General features: G+C 31.2%; 2 protein-coding genes and 1 non-coding gene across 3 annotated transcripts; 2 read left to right on the top strand and 1 right to left on the bottom strand.

Annotated features, from left to right (window-relative positions):
- The first annotated feature begins 5,331 nt into the window (after window positions 1-5,331).
- Window positions 5,332-6,547, top strand: LOC137824794 (cytosolic sulfotransferase 15-like). Its single transcript, XM_068630475.1, has one exon. It carries the CDS (start codon window positions 5,357-5,359, stop codon window positions 6,335-6,337), a length of 981 nt encoding a protein of 326 aa, XP_068486576.1. The 5' UTR covers window positions 5,332-5,356; the 3' UTR covers window positions 6,338-6,547.
- A 382-nt stretch (window positions 6,548-6,929) lies between these two features.
- Window positions 6,930-7,001, top strand: TRNAQ-CUG (transfer RNA glutamine (anticodon CUG)). Its single transcript has one exon. It is a non-coding gene; the product is annotated as a tRNA-Gln (tRNA).
- A 7,920-nt stretch (window positions 7,002-14,921) lies between these two features.
- On the bottom strand, window positions 14,922-16,055 carry LOC137823133 (cytosolic sulfotransferase 15-like). The gene has a single exon (XM_068628278.1). The coding sequence runs from the start codon at window positions 16,013-16,015 to the stop codon at window positions 15,035-15,037; it is 981 nt and encodes a 326-aa protein (XP_068484379.1). The 5' UTR covers window positions 16,016-16,055; the 3' UTR covers window positions 14,922-15,034.
- Between the last annotated feature and the right edge of the window lie 5,887 nt (window positions 16,056-21,942).

Raw genomic sequence — 21,942 nt, 5'->3', positions numbered from 1 at the left:
AGTGAACTTTAAGCCTAACTCAACCCCATAAAACCGGCTCATGGGATGAAGTTTGCACCCACTTATATACAAGTATGAAATGTCCTAATCTCTAGTTGATATGGGATCTCCAACACGCCACCCTCACGTCGAGAGTGACAACTCGTGTGTGGGATAACATATTATGGGTGGTCCGATAGCGAGTGACCTAGGTTCGAAAATGGCTCTAATACCATATTACAAAATGGATTTTAAGCTTAACTTAACCCCATAAAACTAGCTCATGGGGTGAGGTTTGCACCCACTTATATACAAGTATGAAATGTTCTAATCTCTAGTCGATATGGGATCTCCAGCACACCGCCCTCACGCCGAGAGTGAGAGCTCGTGTGTGGGATAACATATTCTGGGTGGTCCGATAGCAGGTGACCTAGGTTCGAAAATGGCTCTAATACCATATTACAAAATGAACTTTAAGCCTAACTTAATCCCATAAAACCGGCTCATGGAGTGAGGTTTGCAATTACTTATATACAATGAAATATTCTAATATCTCTGGTCGACATGAGATCTCCAGAAAAATATTAAAGTTTGATTCAATTTTATTGTTTTTTCTTATATATTTATGGTTGAAAAATGGTATATAATATTAGTCGTATATTTTTAGTGGGTAGCCCGTCGACAAGTGGATTAGGGCAAAACGGGGTGTAGTGGCCCACCACTACTCTTTTATTATCTTTTTCCTTTTGTGATATGCATTATTGGATGTTTTAGTGTGTTTCTTCCTCGTGATTTTCTGACATGTAGGTTTTTCCAGATTCTTGTTTGTTCTGTTTAGTTTTGGCAGGAATGGAATATTTTTTGTGGTTTCTCTTTTTTTTATTAGTGTTGTCCGTGTCATGAATTAAAGTCTTCCTTTTCGTTATGATTGTCTAAAGTTGAAGGTTCTATACTTTATATTATTCTTTTCATTCCATGCATTTCATGCATTGAAAAAACTTTGTTCCTTCTATTGCTTTTGTTAAAAAGTTATTTACTTGTTGGATATTATTTACAGTGATACACAAAGAAATGCCATTTTATTTCATTTTAAAATAATATATAGCAACGCTTGTTAAATAGAATGTAAAAAAATTACATCAAGAAAAACATACTTTAGAGTCAACCAAGTAATGCAGTAGTGCTATCCTCACTAATTTAACAAAGATTTTGTCAACTATATACATATATTTATAAAAAATATAATAAGATAAACTAAGTTTTATTAAAGTTTTGAATATTGATTATAAAGTATTGTAATACTTATAAGAGTTATTATAATAACGTTTACTCTTCATCTAGATTTTCAAATTACAAAATTAAAGCAAACCTCAAAAAAAATATTTATAATGTGATAATTTTAAATTGTGAAGGTTAGAATACTAAAATATATCATATTTCACTATCAAATATCAAATATATCATATATCATATCGTTTTTTATTAACTTTTTTCTTCATTTTAGCAAGCTCCACTTCCAACATTTCAGCTTCAACCCACTCTTCCTTTTTAATTGTTGCCCAAAGGTTAATTTTTAAAATGGCAAAGTGTTATTTTGAGATGTTTCATTTTTAGTGGTTGGATTCAATTTTGTTTGTTTATGAATATTATTCTTTATTTTTTTTCTCGGCAAAAAGTTAAATAAATTAAAGAAGATAATTCAAGAGTATCCTATCTCTTATACAAAATCTCAAAAAAAATTAGCCTAATGAGCATGTAACAATAAAGTGAATATTCCTCTTTCTGATTGTTTGTGTATGGTTTGGTTTGGATTTAAAAAATTTACTATTTACAATTATTTCATTTTATTGTTTGGGAAATTTTGTCTGAATTTATGTGAGTTTTATGGGAGTGAAGTTTGGTTTGGGGAATTAAGTTTATGAATTAGCTTATGAATACAAATTTTGTAGTGTATCTTGGGTTGATAGAAAAAGGCAATTGCTTCCTGCACCCGATCAATTATGATTGGTACTCGACGAATTTTTAAAATTTCTATTGTGCCCTTCTCTTCTTTACTTTGAAAAATAGTGTATGGTGAGGTAGAGGAAGTTCATTGTTATGGTGAAACTTTGCTTTAAGCTGCAGAAGAGGAGGTTACATTCATTGCACGAACGTTCAGTGTAAGCTTCGTTTGCCAAGGTAATGAGTTAACAACAACATTTCAGAAAAAAAAAAATATTCGCAAGTCAAATGCCTATTATGGATAAAAATATCCGGAACCACTAATACTGTGGATAAAAATATCCAAAAGCCATTCCTCAAATGCAGATAAAAATATCTAGAAGCTATTCCTGAACTGCAGATAAAAATATCCCGAATGCAATAGTGAACTACGGATAAAAATATGTGGAAATCAATAATGAACTACGGATAAAAATGTGCAGAAGTCAATAATGAATTACGGATAAAAATATCCGGTAGGCATGACAGAGTACCTTGACTTCTTCGATGATGGTTCCTTCTCCGACTTCAGAAGCTGACCGTGGCGGCTGCTGCTCTGCCTGCGATGATGAAGGTCACTAACTGTGAAGCAAACGAACGAAGACGACGGTGGTTGACAGTGGCTGCGGCTTGACCTTGGGTGCATGACATTGGGTGCATGACATTGGGTGCAGATCACACTTTAAGGTATTTTCAAATTCATTAAAGGTAGTTTCGTCTTTTCCTATATGTAATTGGGTGCCAATTCAAATGATCGGGTGCAGGGAGAATCAGCTTAAAAAAATCATGGCCACTTGAATGTTTAGCTTGACAAAACATGGTGTTGAATGGGGCCAAGCTGGTGGGTGTATAAAATAAATAGGGGCTGCATAGAGAAAAACTCATGGACAACAGAATGGGTCAAAGCTGGTGGGGTGTATAAAATAAATAGGGACTGCATAGAGTAAAACTCATAGACAGCAAAATGAGTTCAAGCTGGTGGGGTGTATAAAATAAATAGGGACTGCATAGAGCAAAACTCATGGGCAGCAAAATGGACCCAAACTGGCTTTTATTTTATTTTTTATTTTTAGCCGATATAATTCTAACATAATTTTTCTTGCGTTGACTTGGTCAACACATTATACAGTTTTTGATACATCGGTCTAGCCAACGATATTTCGTCCCTTTTTACATCAATCAGACTGATGATATTTGTATCTGTCTCACAGCGACTTGATCGACACAATTTGAATTGTTCTGCTGTTCGACCCAATTAACTTTGCTTCTACTTTTTTTCTTGTCAACTTCTTGACCGACATAGTCAACATGTTTTTGTTGGTTTTCTTTCATTTGCATCCCATTTTGGTTGACGAAAAATCATATTTATATTTATGTTGAAGTGTATTATTCGTTGGCCAATTAGTAAGTATATATTTAAACATGAAAACCTATAAACTATACAAAAGGTTTATAAGAATATACAGTATTGTGGTGAGTACAGATATGCTATTAAACATTCTGTACAATATTGTTCTGGGATGATTATATATTTCTGTAGAATATAAGGAGTGAATAATCTTCCCTTTTATGCTGGAATGAACAATATTATGAGTAAAAGAATAAAAAAAATAACAACTTAATTTATGCTTGAGGCCTCGATTTTGCAGTTCTGATTCATATTTTATTTATAAATTTTCATCTATGACACTTCTATATCATTCATATCACACAACAAAAAAAATTATTAAATAATAATTAAATTTATAAATCAGAAAAAATTAATTATTTATTTGATTAAAATTATATACTATTTTAGAAACTAAAAAATTATTAGTATTTAAAGTGATTTTTATTAATAATAAAAATTTATAAAACAGTTTCTAAATTGATATGTAAATTAGTTGTCAAAATTTTAGCTACTAATATTTAAATTCTAAATTATTTTATAAAAAATAATAGAAACTGACACTACAAGAAAAACTTGATTTAGCTTCCAAATTTTTGTGTGGGCCATTTGCGGATGCTATTCTCGTCGGTCAAAATGAGTAAAAGCCCACGCAAGATTTACATTGGACGCAAAACGAACGCATATATTGATTTAATTTTTTTTTTTTTAAAAAAAATTTTGCGTCGGCCGCGGCCCACGCATAGGCGTCGGTTTTGCGTCGACCGCGGCCCACGCATATGCGTCCGTTTTGCGTTGCCCACAGAACCCACACATATGCGTCCGCTATAGCCCACGCATGTTTAGAATTTTAAAATTTAAATATTTTTAATGCATAATAAATATTTTAATTTTGAATTCTTTATTATATTTATTTTAGAATTATTTCATAATAAATTATTTAATTTATCAATTTTGAATATAAATTAATTAAATTAGATTTATTAAATTAAATAAGCGTTTGATTTAAAATTAATTGAGTAAAATAAAATATATATTTAAATTATTTAAATGTTATATAAAATATTTTTTTATTTTAAATATTATTTATTTTAAATTTATTTTATTTATATATTGTCATAACTATTTTATTTTTGAAATTATGATATAAATTAGTTAAATTAAATTTATTAAATATTAATACTAATAATATGTATAATAATATTTATAATAATATTTATAATAATATTATTATAATATTATTTATAATAATATTAATTATAATGTTAATAATAATGTTAATTATAATGTTAATAATAATGTTAATTATAATGTTAATAATAATGTTAATTATAATGTTAATAATAATGTTAATTATAATGTTAATTATAATATTAATTATAATGTTAATTATAATATTAATAATAATGTTAATTATAATATTAATAATAATGTTAATAATAATATTAATAATAATGTTAATAATAATATTAATAATAATGTTAATAATAATTTAATAAGTATAATTTATTTTATTATTATTAATAATAATTATATTAATATGTATAAATTATATTAATAATAAATATAATAAAAATGATAATATGACCAAAGAATTTCTCTGGTCTAGTGGTTAATGCTACCCTGAGTCACTTGAAGGATTAAAGTTCAAATCCTGGCGGTTGCAGTTTCCTTTACTAATAAGTATTAATAATTCTTTTAATATCTAAAATAACCTTTAATTTAATCAAAGTAGTAACGTAAAATTAATTGTTTTTAATAATTTTAATTAAATACTCTTAATCCATTTTTGAATTTCAAAGGTATTTCTAACCTAAATAATGAAGTTGGTGCAATAGGCAACACATGTCTGCCACTTTTGCCATTTGCCAAAAAAAATTAATAATACTGTGAACATGCACTAAAATATTCAATGATTTTCTTCATCTCAAACCACACTGGTTGATGCTATAAAAAACTAGACCAAGGTGAGCAAAATTATCATACATACTACTGTGAAAAACTTCTTAAATGGCTTCAACAGATAGAAAAGTAGCAAATGGAGAAGACAATGCAGTTTTCTCCCTTCGCAGAGAGAGGGGTTTGGCATCCTCTTATCTCTATCTATTTCAAGAATTCTGGTGCCCAGGCATTGCTATAGAAGGTGTAAAAAGTTTTCAAAAATGCTTCCAAGCAAAACATGGTGATGTTGTTGTTGCCAGCTTTCCAAAAACAGGCACTACATGGTTGATAGCCCTAACTTTTGCCACTGTCAATCGCCAACACTTCTCTGCAGAGAACCATCCATTGCTCACTTCCAACCCTCACACACTTGTGTCTTGTCTTGAGTTCAAGATCTTCTGTGATGATATCCATGACCCAGTTCTTCACCTGTCCAACATGATTGAGCCAAGGCTTTTTAGTACTCACACTCCTTTCACTTCATTACCCAAATCCCTCACTGAGTCTAATGCTAAGATAATATACATTTGTAGGAACCCTTTTGACACTTTTGTTTCAGCATGGACTTACTTCAATAAAATTAGGTCAACAATGTCTCTACCTGCCTTAGAATTAGAGGAGGCTTTTGAAATGTATTGCAATGGAGTAGTTTCCTTTGGTCCTTGGTGGAGTCATATGCTAGGGTTTTGGAAGGAGAGCTTAGTTAGACCAAAAAAGGTTATGTTCTTAAAGTATGAGGATCTTATGGAGAATGTCAACTTTCATGTGAAAAAAATTGCTGAGTTTTTGGGATGTCCTTTTACTGCTGAGGAAGAAAGTGATGGAGTGATTGAGAGTATAATCAAGCTGTGTAGCTTTGAGAAAATGAAAGATTTGGAAGTGAACATTTCAGGAAAGTTAGACAAAATTATTGACAATAAGTTGTTTTTTCGGAAGGGGGAAATAGGTGATTGGATAAATTACTTTTCTCCTTCTCTGATACAAAAATTATCCAAAATTATTGAAGAAAAATTGGATGGATCAAGTCTTTCATTTAAAATGTATTCTTAAAACTTCCAAAGTGATATATGGCTATGTGTTTCTTTGGAATTTTTAGGTGACTAAAGTTAAGAATTGGAACAAGTCTTAAATGCTCCATATTTATGTAGATTGTATCTTTGGCACAAATGTTAAGTGGTAACTTTTTCTTTTGCTGAATAAAGATGTGTCATAATGTAATCTCAGTTGAATGGAAAATGTGTCTTAATGATTCATGTCAAAGTTTATCTCCATTGATTTAAATGATTTACTTTTTCTTTGTTAGGAAATCTTTTACCAATATCAATATACTTGAATCTATAAATAATCAATTCACACACTGGCTTTAGTTTGAAACTTGTTAGAAGATCCACTTCAGGGAAATTTTTTACCAATATCAGTAATATTTTTTGAGAATTTAATATAATAGATAAATTTAACAAAAATAAATTACTTGTGTTTAACTATAACTTAAAAATGAGAAAAAAAATACTTCTAAAGACGAGTTTATTTTTATTTTATGGAAGCCGTGATTCTCATTTACAACTTCCCCTTTTGCAGAATTTTTATTTGTTCTTTTACACTAATACTTTATTTAATTAAGTTTTTATTTATTTTTAAATGTGGTCCTATGGTCTAGTGGTTAGGACATTGGACTCTGAATCCAGTAACCCGAGTTCAAATCTCGGTAGGACCTTTTCTATTATTTTTAATGTTATTTTAGTTTTATTAGGTAAGTTTTACTTAATTGATATGGAAAATTTTCTATTCTTAATTCGATACTTTTACATAAGTTGGATATGTTACTTGTTCTAAGTGATTTTAACGTCTGAGGTGGAGTGAGAAGGTTGCAAAAGGAAGTTGAGTTGGATTTTTTTGAATAATGGTTACTGAGTTGAAAAATAATGAATGATTCATTTATAAAGAGTCTTCGATTTTCATGTTAGGAAGAGCTAGAGAAATTTTAAAAGTATTAATGTGAGTAAAGAAAGAGATAATTGTATTTCTTAGAGAGTCACTGACTATTGAATATGCTATATAGAAATCAATTTTTATGCTTAGAAGTTGGACGTACATTACTTTCAAATAATTAGCTAAATCAATTAAACAAATCATATTAATTGGAGTAATTTATAATTACAAAAAAATTTATAAAAAATTAAAGTTAAAGAATATTCTTGATTAAGTAAAATAATTATAATAGAGGAGAAACAAATATTATAAAATATGACTTTTTTTTTTATTATTTGTAAGGAAAATTTCCGGTTTATGATTTTCAATATAATAATAACAACACTTTAGTTTATTGTGAATTGATTATCCATTTTATTATGAATAATATTAGTACTTGATCATCCTGATTTGGGTTGAGAATGAAATTTGATCTTGTATAAGTAAACCAATAATCTTTATTTTAAATAAGATAAAGAGACAGTAAGTCATCTCTTATGTGGAGTGGAAGGAGAGACAGTAAGTCATTTCTTTTTTGAGTGTAGGTTTTCTTAGAGAATTTGGGAATTGTGTCTCGAGTGGTTGGGGATTTCTTCGGTATTACATTGTGATGCACAAATGCACTTTAAGATGTTTAAACCTATAGGTTTGAAACATGTTATTGTTAGGTGCTAGAGGGGGATTTGGGTATGTATTATAGGTGAAATTTGGAATCATAGGAATATGGTTGTTTTTAAGAATGGGCAAGTTGATCTATTTGAAGTTTTTACTGTGGTACAAAGGAAGACTTGGTCTTGGGTTACGGTAAAGGAAAGATTCGCTTATTTCTCTTACTTGGATTGGTGTTTGGAACCTTTATGTTTTATGAGATATTTGAGAGATTGATGTTTGATGATTCATGTTTAATGTTTTGCCTAGGTTTGGAAGTTGTGACGTGTTTTGTGCAGGTTTCTTGACTTCTGTTTCTTCCTCACAGGGCCAGTTTGATGGTTTTGGTCTTGGGTTACGGTAAAGGAAAAATTGGCTGACTTCTCTTACTCGAATCGGTGTTTGGAACCTTTATGCTATATGAAATATTTGAGAGATTGGTGTTTGGTGATTCATGTTTAACGTTTGTTCTAGGTTTTGTCTAGGTTTGGAAGTTGTGGTGTGTTTTGTGCAGGTTTTTTGGCTTCTGTATCCTCCTCGCAGGGACGGTCTGATTTTTTGGCTCTTGGGTGTTTGACTTGCTTCTGTTTGCTGACAAAGATCCTGTTTAGTTTTTTGGACTTTTGTGTCTTGTTTTGAGAATGTGATTCCTTTGGAGGGTTGATGTAACTGTATTTTGTTGTGTTCTTGTATCTTGATCTGGTATGTTAATATGACTAATGTGTGGTAATGTCTGTTGGATCCCCAACTGCTTGGGTGTTAAGAAGCCTGTTTTAGGATTTTCTATATAAGGGTTGAGACACTCCTGAAGTGTTTCATTTCATTTTATTTATTCTTTGTTGATAAAAAACTAAGTAGGGTGGTAGTAAATTTATAAGAAACAAATTTAAATGTTTATATCAACAAATTATGACACAACTCACTATTATATAACAAAATTAAACAAATTAACTTAACAAATTTTAAGAATTGATAATAACAACACAAATTTAAATGTCACTTTACATTTGCAAACCAAAAGAGGAAGGTGGACTTGGTATTAGGCGCATTGGCAAAGTGGTTATGGAGAATAAGGTCCCTTGAGGTTGGCTTGTGGGAGGACGTCGTAGAGTTGAAGTGCGATTCTTGGAGAATGTTGAATACACCAGATTGAAATAAATACAAGTCTAGATGGTGGAAAGATTTATCCGAAATAAGTCTCTCAGATCAGGGTAGCAGCTGGTTCGATTCAAATGTGGTTTCACAGGTGGGTGATGGCTCAAAGTTTAAATTATTGGAAGATGTGTGGTTAGACAACACCCAGCTTAAAGAGAGATATCCTAGAATACACAAAAATTCAATGGAGGAAGATAAACCAATTATGAGTTTTGGAAGATGGACTACAGAGGTTTGGGAATGGGTATTTAACTGGAGAAGGGCTTGGTTTGAGTGGGAAAAACCTATGGTAGAAGACTACATGGAAAATATATCGTAGGTACCCCTTCATTCAGATAAGGTGGATTCATGGCTATGGAGTGAACCCCCTTCTTATAGTTTTTCGGTAAAATCCGCATACTCAAAGCTAGTATGTCATGGTTATGGGAGTATATCTGGCCCGTTTGTCTATCTCTGGAATCTAAAGGTAATGCCCTCAATCCAGTTTTATACGTGGAGGGTCTTGTTGGATAAGATATCAACCAAGCTGAACCTTCACAAAAGGGAAATTACTTTGAGTGATACACTATGCCCTCTATGTGGGAGGAAGGAAGAGTCAACCCCAAACATCCTCATTACGTGTGTCATTTCAAGTTCGGTATGGAATATGTGCAATAGCTGACTTGGGGTTAGTATGGTGAACCACAATGTCTTGGTGAATCATTTTGACCAGCTTTCATGTTTGTGTTTTAACAAAGAGGACAACAAATTATGGAAAAGTTTGTGGGTGTCTGTGATTTGGTGTATTTGGAAGCATAAGAACATGGTTATTTTTAATCAAGCGAAGAGAAAATCTTTACCTTGGCACAAGTACAATCTTGGACATGGATGAAACATAAAGTAAGGAAAGCCAACTTATCCTTCTCTGATTGAATTCTATCCCCCATTAACTTGTATTAATATGGTAACTAAATAATCTATTCGATTTAAAAGCTTAATTTATTTTGTCCTTTTCTGAATTAGTGGGTGGTATTGGTGGTTTTGGATTTTAGAGATTTGGTTTATGGGTTCCTTATAGCATAAAGGTGCATTGCATTGATGTTTCCTTGTGTGATGGCCACCGGGGAGGGAGGTATTGTTAGAACTGTATAACAATATCAAATTTGAGGGACACTACCAATGGCCAAATGACACCATTAAGTGATCTTTAAAAATGTGTCAATTATTTATGTGTATTGTATTTTATATAACATTAAAGTTATAATTATTTATTTCAATTTTGTAATTATCACAACGTATTTATTTCATTTTAATGATATTACAAAATTTGTTAAATTTTCTTTCCTCATTCATTTTTATTTATTTTAAACTCCTTTTACCTACTATTTTCTTTACTCAATTATTATTCTTCTACCTTTTTTTCATTTCTTTCTTAACCTTTTCAAATATTTTTTTAAATAATTAATTTTAATAGTAACACTTCTTATTTAAATATATCAAATAACAACCGTACGTCAATTTACTTTTTTAACACCTTAATGTACTTAACAATTAAATTATTTTAATTAACATAATCATTTAAAAAATTAAATATTATCTCCTAAAACAATTATTCATAAATAAATTTTACAATTTCAAAAATTAAATATTATCTCCTAAAACAATTGTTTACTTATGCCAATTTTCTTTTACATTATAATAAGAATGTGTCAGTCAAATCCACGAATTTGTAAAAATTAATAAACAAAATTGGATCCGACGTCGGCCATTTTCGATGTTATATTATCCAAAAATATAAAAAGTTATTATTTCTTACGTCGTACAAGCCATGTTATTTTTTAAAAAAATCTATTTTACTCAATTTTTTACATATTGATATATATATTTTTAAAAATTGAAATATATATTTTATATACCAATAATTTTTTAATTTTTAAAATAATATCTATTTTATTTGATATAATGACTAATTATTAAAAAATTTAAAATTAGTTTTTATTTTATGATTTTTTTTAATTTTATATATATATATATATATATATATATATATATATATATATTCCTTCCAATTCGGAAAGCAAGCTATCCCAATTATTAAAAAAATATATGATTTACCAACTACGATCCATAGGAAATAAAGAAAAAAGCTGCATGCCTCTTAAGTCAATACAAACATTTTACTTGTGTTCAAATTTCCATGAATTTGTGGTGGTTGTTAACATGTGGTTTAAAAACTCATTTTCTAACTAATCCGAAATCAATTATATAAATTATGTTTTAAACATGTGGTAATGTGTGCTTACCTAATAATAGTGTGAGAAGTTTATTACATTTAAATGTGTTACATGCGTATGCATTTAGTCAGTTATATAAAATTTAAATCAATTATTGGATCCATTGTCGAACATCTCTTGTATGATTACTATTAAATATAATTAATTAATTAATTAATTTTAAATTTAAAAACATAAATACATATTAGGGGTAAAGATTATATGGATTAGGTAGTGATCCAAGAACACTTGATAATATTTTTCATTGGGAGATTCTCCTCAACCTACAACCTACATTTTCCAAGCTATTCATCAAATAATCTTGTGGAAATTCAAAGAAGCATATATATGGGGAGAAATATAACTTTCTTATAAAGAACTATTTTCATTTTTTTTTATAAAAAAAAAATGAATGAATATGTATTTTAGAAATGCTACAATTCTATTACACAAAAAAAATTATGATTTTTATATAACTTTCAAAAAAACAAAACCAAAATCATACATCTTTTTAAACAAGCACATAACAATCAATAAGATGAATCGACAAACACCTAGATACTATGTATCACGATTCTATTTCACATTTTTTGCATTTCAAAATTTTCAATGTTGTTGCTCACATCAGCGTTGGTGAGATTTGGACACATAAGAATAAACTCATTTTTAAAGATGGAGTGAAGATCATTTTGAAATTTTTACCTTGGTTCAACTAGAGATATGATCTTGGGTTATCTCTAAATTTGTTTCTACTTGCTGTTCTTATTCATATTACTGTCTTGTTCCTTTGACTTGTATGTATTTGATAAATATATTTTGATTTTATAGATTTTTTTAGAAGGCTAGATATTTGTTTGTTTCTGAGCTTGTTTGAGAGTGTCGATCTTTGGTGGCCTATATTTTTTGTTCTAGTTTTTGTCATATTAGGAATTTAGTGACAAGTTTTTAGAGGAGATATTGTTCATTTCTATGTGATTTTGTACCAGGATTTATTAATTACTTAAGTAATTGCTATTTATAAGAGATTTCTATTTATTTATTTTTTATTATTGATAAAAAAAATATAATTATATATAGAATTTTAAACCAAAGACATATAATTGTTCTGTGTTACAAAACAACTCAACACTCCTAGCAATAATTCCATATCAGATTCAAGAGCTAGGCTGAGGTTGTAGAATCAGCAAATTAATTTTCTCTCATAAATAATTAACTTCTAAAAGCTTGAAATATGTTATCCAAATGTAAACTGGAATCCGCTGAATAAATTAAATAATTGATAATCCACTGAATAAATTAAATAATTGATAATCCGCTGAATAAATTAAATAATTTTTTTACTTAATGATTTAAAAATAATTTGATATGACAAATTGCATAGTAATTTAATGAGCACAATAAAAGAAAGAAGAGTTTATTAATACAGGATTTAAGTAACGAATCAGAGAAAGAGAAAATAATTTTTTAATTTCTTATATTCTTATTTTCCACTCTCTCATAATTTTTTTTCTTTAAAATTTATTATTATTCCATATTTTTTAAATATTTTCCCGTTAAATTCTATAGAAAACATAAAAAAAATTATCATTTTATTTATTTTATAAATTTAGTCTCAACATCTTAAGAAAAATTTGTTCCATTTTGAATTTTATATATTTTAATTCAATTAAGCCTTACACCTAAAGTATTCATTTAAGGTTAAGAAATAATTTAATAATCAAAATATAGAAAAATAGACATATACAAAATTGACAATGGGAGTAAATTCTCTTAAATCTAAAAACTAAGAGATAAGATTTTTTTAAAATACCAAAAATACAATTTAATGTAAATAAAACAACATAATGGGGAACATAAATAATTAAAAATATGTAGATGGTAAGATACGATCGAAAGAAAATGTATTGAAATCTCCATTATTGAGTACTCAAATTAAAAAGGATGAAGCTACACACAAATAAGACAAATATAGATAAAAGCAAAAATGGATTCCAACATTTTGCCATGTATGATTGTCGAATAATCCAATATAAAAAGTGGTTTATATTTTTTTTAATCAGCACCTAAAAGTGGTTTATCATGAAGGCTCCACCAAATTTTGTTGTAAAAGTGTATAAATTGTTGTTGAATAAAATACAAAATTTAGTCTATCATACGAACGTTCAAAATTTAATGTATTAGAGAATGAAAAAGTTGTTATTATGGTAAGGTGATGTCCTAATTGTAACAATGTTAGGTAAAATGTGAGAGAGAATTAAACTATGTCATTTGGTTTTAATGGAAAGGGAAGAAATGGAGACAAGAAAAAACAGAGAAAGAAAAAAAAAAGCATGTGTATTAGAAATCACACAAGAAAGAAGAAAGAGTAATAAAAGAGTGTAGCTCTAAGTTTCACCTTTCACAAAGAAAAAAATATATTTTTTTTTCAACAATGAATAAAGAAGAAAATAGATATAACTAATATGAAGGAAGACAACTATATATGTTTGTGTATTTAAGTATTTAGAAACTTGTTCTCTTGTTCTTGTTTGTTGATTCTCATGATCTAATTTGTTAATTTTTATCCTAAATCTAGTTAGTTTTGTATATGGATTGGGATATTCTAAATACTCTTTTTATTTAATGATTCTTTGTTGAAAGAAGAGACTCATCAAGTTCATATAAGTTGGAAGTCAAGAAAAAAACATGAGAAAAAAATTATAAAAATTATCAATTTTTTCATTTATTGGATGTGTGAACTGCTACAAAAGTTAATATATATTTTTTTAAACTACAAACGGTTATGTTATTAACATAAGTACATATATTTTTGTTATTCTTCTCTTAGTTATTTCTAATATGTTTTTCAATCATTCATTTCTTTATATATATATATTTTTTTAATTAAATCACCTATATTTTTTACTTTTTTTTCTCCTTCTATTTGTTCCCTTTCTCCACAAAATGAAGCAGCACAAGAAAGAAAAGTTATAAATGAAAGAAACGGGTACAAATTTGAAGCTTAAATGACGACATCTATTTTATTGGTTCAAATAACAATAAAAGCAATATATACTATTATATTTTACATCAATTTAAATTAATTGTTGATATATACATTTTGTTACTATTATCTTATATGAAATTAGTTATTAATGAATTGATATAAAATATCTATAATTATTGCAATTACATGGTTTTTAACTCATCTAGGTTCTGTGAGGATGGACGGAGTTATGTGTTGATCAAAGCTATGTTGTAATTGTCATGTTTTTTTATAAGGTTATACTTAATTCTGGTTGAGGTTAATAACAGGTACGAGGATTGAGATACTCCTAAAGTTTTTCATTTTTATATTTATTATTATAAGAAAATTATTAAATAGAAATTAATTTTATAGATTAAAAATGATTAGTTACTATAGTGAATAAATTAGAGATCATTTTAAAGAATAAAAAAGTTATTAATTTCTAAATTGGTTTCTATTATTGATAATTAGTTTCTAAATTGGTATCTAATTATCTATTAAGGTTTTAACTACCAATTATTTAGATTTATTCTTAATGAAGCATTCGAGAGTCATGGTTAAAAGAATTGTAAGAGACAAGAAGCTATTAAAACATAGTTGTTCATTTTTCAAAAGTGTAAAAACACATCTTTATTTAGCAAAAGCAAAGATCAAATATCATTTGATCTGCAAGATACAACATGTTAGCTCTTATTTAGTTGCATATTGCATTGGAATTTAGGAATGTATTTTAAATGATAAGCCTGATCCACCTAATTTTTCTTCAACAATTTTGGATAACTTTTCTATCATAGAAGGAGAAAAGTAATTTATCCAATCTCCTATTTCACCCTTACGAAAGAGAGTTTTCTTCTCAAAAAAAGTGAATATGCATCCTGATTTGTTCACTTCCAAATCTTTCATCTTCTCAAATCTACATAGATTGACTATGTTTTCAATCAGTGTGCTACTCTCTCCTCCTTGAATGATAGGAGAGTCCAAAAACTCTGCAATTCTTTTCACATGAAATTTTGTATCCTCTTTAAGATCTTCATACTTTAAGAACAAAACCTTGTTTGGTCTAGTTATGCTCTCCTTCCAGTAACCTAACATATGACTCCACCATGGACCAAACCCAATTATCCCATTGCAATACTTTTCAAATGCTTCCTCGAAAGTGAATTTAGGTGAAGACACTGACTTCGCTTTAGTAATGAATTCCCATACTGAAACAAAAGTATCAAATGGATTTCTACATATATAAATGATCTTCCAACTGGATTTTGTGATGGATTCAGCTAAAGAAGAAAATGGTAAGTGAGTACCAAGAACTCTTGGCTCACTCATGTTGGAGAGGGAAAGAATTTGGTCATGCAAATCATGAGACAACATAAATTCAAGGATGGACACAAGTTCATGAGGATTGGAAGAGAGTAATGGATGATGGTTGAAAGAGGGAAAACTTTGATGATTTACAATGGCAAAAGTAAGGGCTTTCAACCAGGTAGTTCCTGATTTTGGAAAGCTGGCAACAAGAACATCATTGTCTTTTGCATGAAAATGTTTTTGAAAGTTGTTCACTCCTTCAATACAATATGGTGGGCACCAGAAATCTTGAAAGAAATGGAGATAGGGAGCTGCACTCAAACCGATCTCCTTGGGAAGGGAAAGGATTAGCTCATTTTCTTCATTTGCTTGTTTGTGACTTGCCAAAGCCATTGGAGTAGCTTCAATATGAATGGAGAGGGAATAGTAGAATTGGATGATAACATAGCTTATCAAGAGATAGCTTTTATAGAACTTTTTCAACTAATCTCTAGATTTCCAGCTTTTTACTTGTGAACATTGTATTAATTTACAAATGCGAATGATATTATAAAATATTATGTATAAATATTTTAATTTAAAAGACGTAAAATAAAATAATAATTTAAATATCTTTAGAGAAAATACTTTTTTAAAAATCTTTTAAAATTAACTAACTTTAACTTGGACCCTGACCTAAAATAAGGCTATCCCTGGTTCGGGTTTTGTGCAGTGTGATATTAATAAAATTTTGTGTTCATACAACTGAGTCAGCACTGCAACAAAAACAAAATGCTAACCCTACTACACAAAAACTGACCATAAATGCAATGTTTATCTTAAAAACTAACATGTTTTGAAAATGCAAATTAAATCTGGTCCAAAAATTATAGTTAAAGAAAGGGGTGGCAGACATATTGATAGGTGGGTAAATGAGAAATAATGAACAACGTTGTGAGGCAAAAAGCTAATGCTCACACACTTTTTCTTTATCAATAAATAATAAATAAATTAAATTAAATATTTATAAGATACTCCAATAGCACTAGAGTATGTCTCTCAATAAGAAAAAACACCTCCAACTAACATGTATCCTTATAACAAATGAAAAAAACATGTAACAATTGTATATGATAAAAAGAGAAAACTGTTATGAAAAATATGTATAACAAAACAACTCACAGACTAACATTGAAATCATTTATCACAGTAATAGGAAATCCTCACTACTAATGATATAATCAAGTGAAATATTACTTTAAAATACTATTTATATGATTTTTTTTTGGAATATTAGTTAAATTTTGGAGATAGATTATTATAATAAATATTATTATTAAAATAAGAGTTACAACACCTTCATTTATAAAAGTCATAATTATCTCGTTAGCATTTAAATCAAAGTTCTACCTATTCTCGTACGAGGATTGAGACCTAGAGAACTATAGAGATAATTCTTCTATCTTTTTCTATAGATCGGACGTCTATCCTTTAACTCCCTTGCTTGCAAACTTCTCGTTCTTCCTTCCTAACCTTGGCTCTCAGTCTTCTCGTAATCTAGACTCGGAGGGTACCTACAGAAGGCACTCCGACGTTCAAGTCAGCAAAGTCGTTCGATAGTCGAATCTCAGAGCACTGTATTGATGGGAAAAAACGCACGCGAAAGCAACACACATAATCACGAATCAACTGCAGAAAATAAACAACACAGGATTTAACGTGGTTTGGTCGCCAACTACAACCTACATCCACACGGGCAACTATTAGGTTTTCATTTTTGTCCTGTTTCACACCAATTACAAGTATAATGATCTCTTTAAATAGAAATTATAAAGGGGACACAATGGTTAAGCCCACTCACTAAACATGGTGTCTAGTCAGTCCAACCCAATTGGTCCTGGCTTCATACCCAACATGTATATGATGACGTACCTGGTTCTTGGAATATGTGGTATTTATATTACTGTAGTGGGCTTTCCTTATTGGATCAGGTTAAGGAGTTGGACCGCGTGCAGATTAGCTTCACTAACCGCGTAATTGGACTTGTGTTGTCCGCCGACCCCATGGACGTGGGCCTTTACCTCGTTCGACCCGGTGGTGGGGATCGAGACTTGATATCAGACGTACGACCCTCACTGGTACACTTGCCCCAGGCTCGAGGATGAGTAATCTGAAGAGTCTTTTGAGAGTGATGTGTCGATCGGGCTTTTGAGTTTGGTTTGACGATTGGGGTTCTCGATGGTTGATGTGACATCAGGTGGCGCTTGACTCATGACGTGACCCGCATTGATAAGGGGTTTTTTGGGTGCCAAACGACGAGGATCGTTGGATCGAATAGATCTAAAAGTTAAGATGGTTGCGACGCTTCATCTTCTGAGACCTTCGAGGGCTATAAATAGTGGTCCCAACAGTGTCGAGACACTGCGCTACTACTCTGATATTTGCTCTGAGACTCGAACACTCCTCGTCCTCCTAAGTCGCTATATTTTGATTTTCACAAGGTTAGTCATGTCTTCTTTGTCTCGTCCTACCTCTTCTTCTTCGGCCCCCCATTCTCCTTATCCCATGCGTCCTTCTTCCTCTTCGTCTTCATCTTCGTCTTTTGTTTCTGACTCCTCCACGACTGAACCTCTATCGGTCGGTGCGATCTAAGTGTTGCACCCTGTGGAGGAGGTGGCTAGAGGGGACGACCTGGGCGGTGTTGTCGACTAGTCGGACTTCCTTGAGCAGGTCATCTCCTCCCGGAGATTGACTGGATGGATCCTAAGGTAACTAGGACCACCTCTCTCTTTACGACTGGGTGGATACTATATAGAATATAGTATTTATACCTATATATAAAGGGTATTATTACAGTAAATGAAGATAAATATTCCTTGTCTGATGTGATGTTTTAATGTAGCGTACGTAATCGCACGTAATCGTAATGAAGAAAGATAGGTTTTGATGAGCCCTAATTGTAGAGAAAAATAAATATAAAAGAAACTTTTATTCACTTGTATATAAGAGAGTAAAATACATGGTGTATATATAAGAAAAAGATTAAGACCTAGCTAAAACAGAAAAGGAAAGTTGGGTCAAACAAACAAAGCCCAATAATTTAAAATAGAAAATTAAATATATTAACACCCCCTTCAAGCTTGGGAGTAGATATTTGTCAGGCCCAGCTTGGATTTGAGAGTAGAGAATTGTGCGGAAGCAAGGGGCTTGGTGAATATGTCAACAACTTGCATTGCAGAAGTAGTGGGTAGTAGTTTGAGGAGACCAGAGTTAAGTTTTTCACGAACTAGGTGGCAATCAATTTCGATATGCTTGGTTCGTTCATGAAAAACTTGATTGGAAGCTATTTGAAGGGCATATTTGTTGTCATAGTACAGAGTTGCAGGCTGGGAGAGAGGAAGATGTAAATCCTGAAGGAGGTAAGACAACCATTGTAACTCACATGTGGTGGTGGCAAGGGCTCTATACTCGGCTTCAAAGGAGCTGCGGGAGATAGTTGACTGCTTATTTGATTTCCATGATATTAGGGAGTCTCCTAAGTAGATGGAATATCCAGTGACAGATTTTCGTGTGGTAGGACATGTTGCCCAGTCAGAGTCACTAAAACCACAAAGGTGAAGTGAACTACTGTGAGAAAAATATAGTCCTTCACCAGGGGTGTCCTTGAGGTAACGCAAAAGACGTGAGACAGCTTGTTGATGATGAGTTGTGGGTGCAAATATGAATTGGCTTAAATTGTGGACAGCGAAGGCGATGTCTGGTCGCGTGTTGGTTAAGTAAATTAGACGTCCAAGGAGTCTTCTGTATTGAGAAGTGGCATCAGCATCGAGAGGTGAGCCTTGGTCGAGAGAGAGACGAGAGGTGTGAGTCATAGGAGTGGCCACAGGTGCAGAGTCAAGCATGCCAGTTTCTTGAAGGAGATCAAGAGTATACTTGCGTTGACTTAAATGAAGACCAGTACTGTTGCGAGCAATTTCCAGTCCCAAAAAGTAAGTGAGATTACCTAAATTTTTTATCTTGAAGTGATGGTGAAGGGATGCAGTAATTGTATTGATTTCCTCCGTGTCATCACCAGTTAAGAGCAAGTCATCAACATAAACAAGAATAATAGTGAGTTTATCATTATTATATTTAAGAAAAAGAGAGTGATCAGCAACAGAAATAAAGTAATTATTTGATAAAAGAAAAGTAGAAAGTTTGGCGTACCATTGGCGACCAGCTTGACGAAGGCCATACAAAGACCGTTAAAGTTTGCAAACATGCTGGGGAGAAGGAAGAGGGAGGCCAGGTGGGGGGGTCATGTATATCTCTTCATGGAGATCACCATGAAGAAATGCATTATTGACATCAAGTTGTTTTAAAATCCAATTTTTGGTAGTGGCAATAGCAAGTAGAAGGCGGAGGGTAGTGAGTTTAGCAACAGGTGCAAAAGTGTCTAAGAAATCAAGTCCTTCAAGTTGGGTAAACCTTTTGGCAACAACTCTAGCTTTGTGGCGCTCAACAGTGCCATCAGAATGGTATTTGATTTTATATACCCATTTACAATCAATAGTTTTCTTTCCTGGAGGGAGAGGGGTAAGTTGCCAAGTATTGTTAGCAGCAAAAGCTTGAAGCTCATCTTGCATGGCAGATTGCCAAGAAGCATGTTTGGAGGCTTCGTTATATGTCCGAGGTTCATGATGAGAATTGATAGAGGAAATAACATTTCTAAAATTGGAAGATAAGGAATTGTAAGACAAGTAATTATGAATAGGATATCTACTACTTACAGTGTTGGTTGCAGTGTGGAAATCTGCAAGATAGGCAGGTTGTCGGTGAGGACGAGCTGATCTTCTTGGAAATTGGGGTGAGATGCTTCATGGAGATGCAGGCGGTGATAATTCTGATGGAGGTGCAATGTTGGATGCAGGAGCAGATACACTATTTGTTGGAAGATCATAGGATAATGACGCTGGTGGAGGAACAGTATTGGGTGCAGGAGTAGAGGCACATGGCTCGACAGGAGGTGTAGTATCAGAAAAAAAAATCAAAAGCAGAATTATATGCATTAGAAATAGGGAGAGATAAAGTGTTAGTGTCCTTAGGCAAGCCATTGTCCAATTTATATGGAAAGTGGTTTTCATGAAAGATTACATGTCTTGATATCTCTATGCTATGAAACTTTAAATTTAAGATAATATAACCTTTTGTTTTTTGTGGGAAGCTAAGAAAAATACCTTTGATAGATTTATCATCTAATTTTTTCCTATGTGCAGTAACGGTACTACCATAACAGAGACAACCAAACACTTTTAGAAAGGAAATGTCATATGGTTTTCCAAACAACTTTTCATGAGGAGTGATGTTATCAAGTAATGGAGTAGGAATAGCATTTATTAAGAAAACAACATGATTTACAGCAAATTCCCAAAAAATAGGAGGAAGATTTGCTTGAAAAAGTAAAGTCCGGGTTACATTTAGTATGTATTGATGTTTACGTTCTACAATGCCATTTTGTTGTGGTGTTTCAACACAAGATTTTTGATGTATAATTCCCTTTGAAGCATAAAAATTTGACATAGCAAACTCAACACCATTGTCAGTACGAATCGTTTTGATATTAGTTTTGAAATGATTTTGAACGAAAATAGTGAAGTTAATGATGAGTTGACGCACTTCAGATTTGTTATGCAGCAGAATAACCCAGGTATAACGCGAGTAATCATCAACAATAGTCAAGAAATAACGAAAACCTTCCATAGAAATTATGGAACATGGTCCCCAAATATCAAAGTGTACAAGATCAAAAATAGCAGAGGTAACAGTATTACTTAAAGTGAAAGGAAGTTTTCTCTGTTTTGCACGACTACAAGTGTCACATACATGATGAGTATCAATAGTAATAAAAGAGTATTGTTTGCTTAAGACATGTAATCTTTCATGTGAAGGGTGTCCTAGTCTATAATGCCATAGTGTTTTGTCTGTGATATTACAATTAATAAAAGGAGCAAAACAATGCGGTCTAGAATGACTAGAAGCAGGCAAGGTAGTGACAAGGTACAAGCCAGCGGTGGCTTTAACTGTACCAATCCTCTCTTGAGTGAGATTGTCTTGTATAATGCAGTGGGTTGAAGTGAAAGTTAAAGTGCATTTAAGTTGGTGTGTGAGTTTAGAAACAGATATTAAGTTTAATTGAAAATGAGGCACGTATAACACATCAGACAAATAAAACTGATCAGAAAAACGTACTAAACCAGAATATGTGGCATAAACAGTTTGGCCATTTGGAAGACTAATTAAGACATGTTTAATTTTAGTATAAGTAGTAAAAACGTTCAAATTGTGACAAACATGATCAGTGG

Source organism: Phaseolus vulgaris, chromosome 11 (assembly GCF_000499845.2).
Source record: "Phaseolus vulgaris cultivar G19833 chromosome 11, P. vulgaris v2.0, whole genome shotgun sequence".
Taxonomy (NCBI): domain Eukaryota; kingdom Viridiplantae; phylum Streptophyta; class Magnoliopsida; order Fabales; family Fabaceae; genus Phaseolus; species Phaseolus vulgaris.
This window is presented reverse-complemented; position numbering and strand designations above follow the sequence as displayed.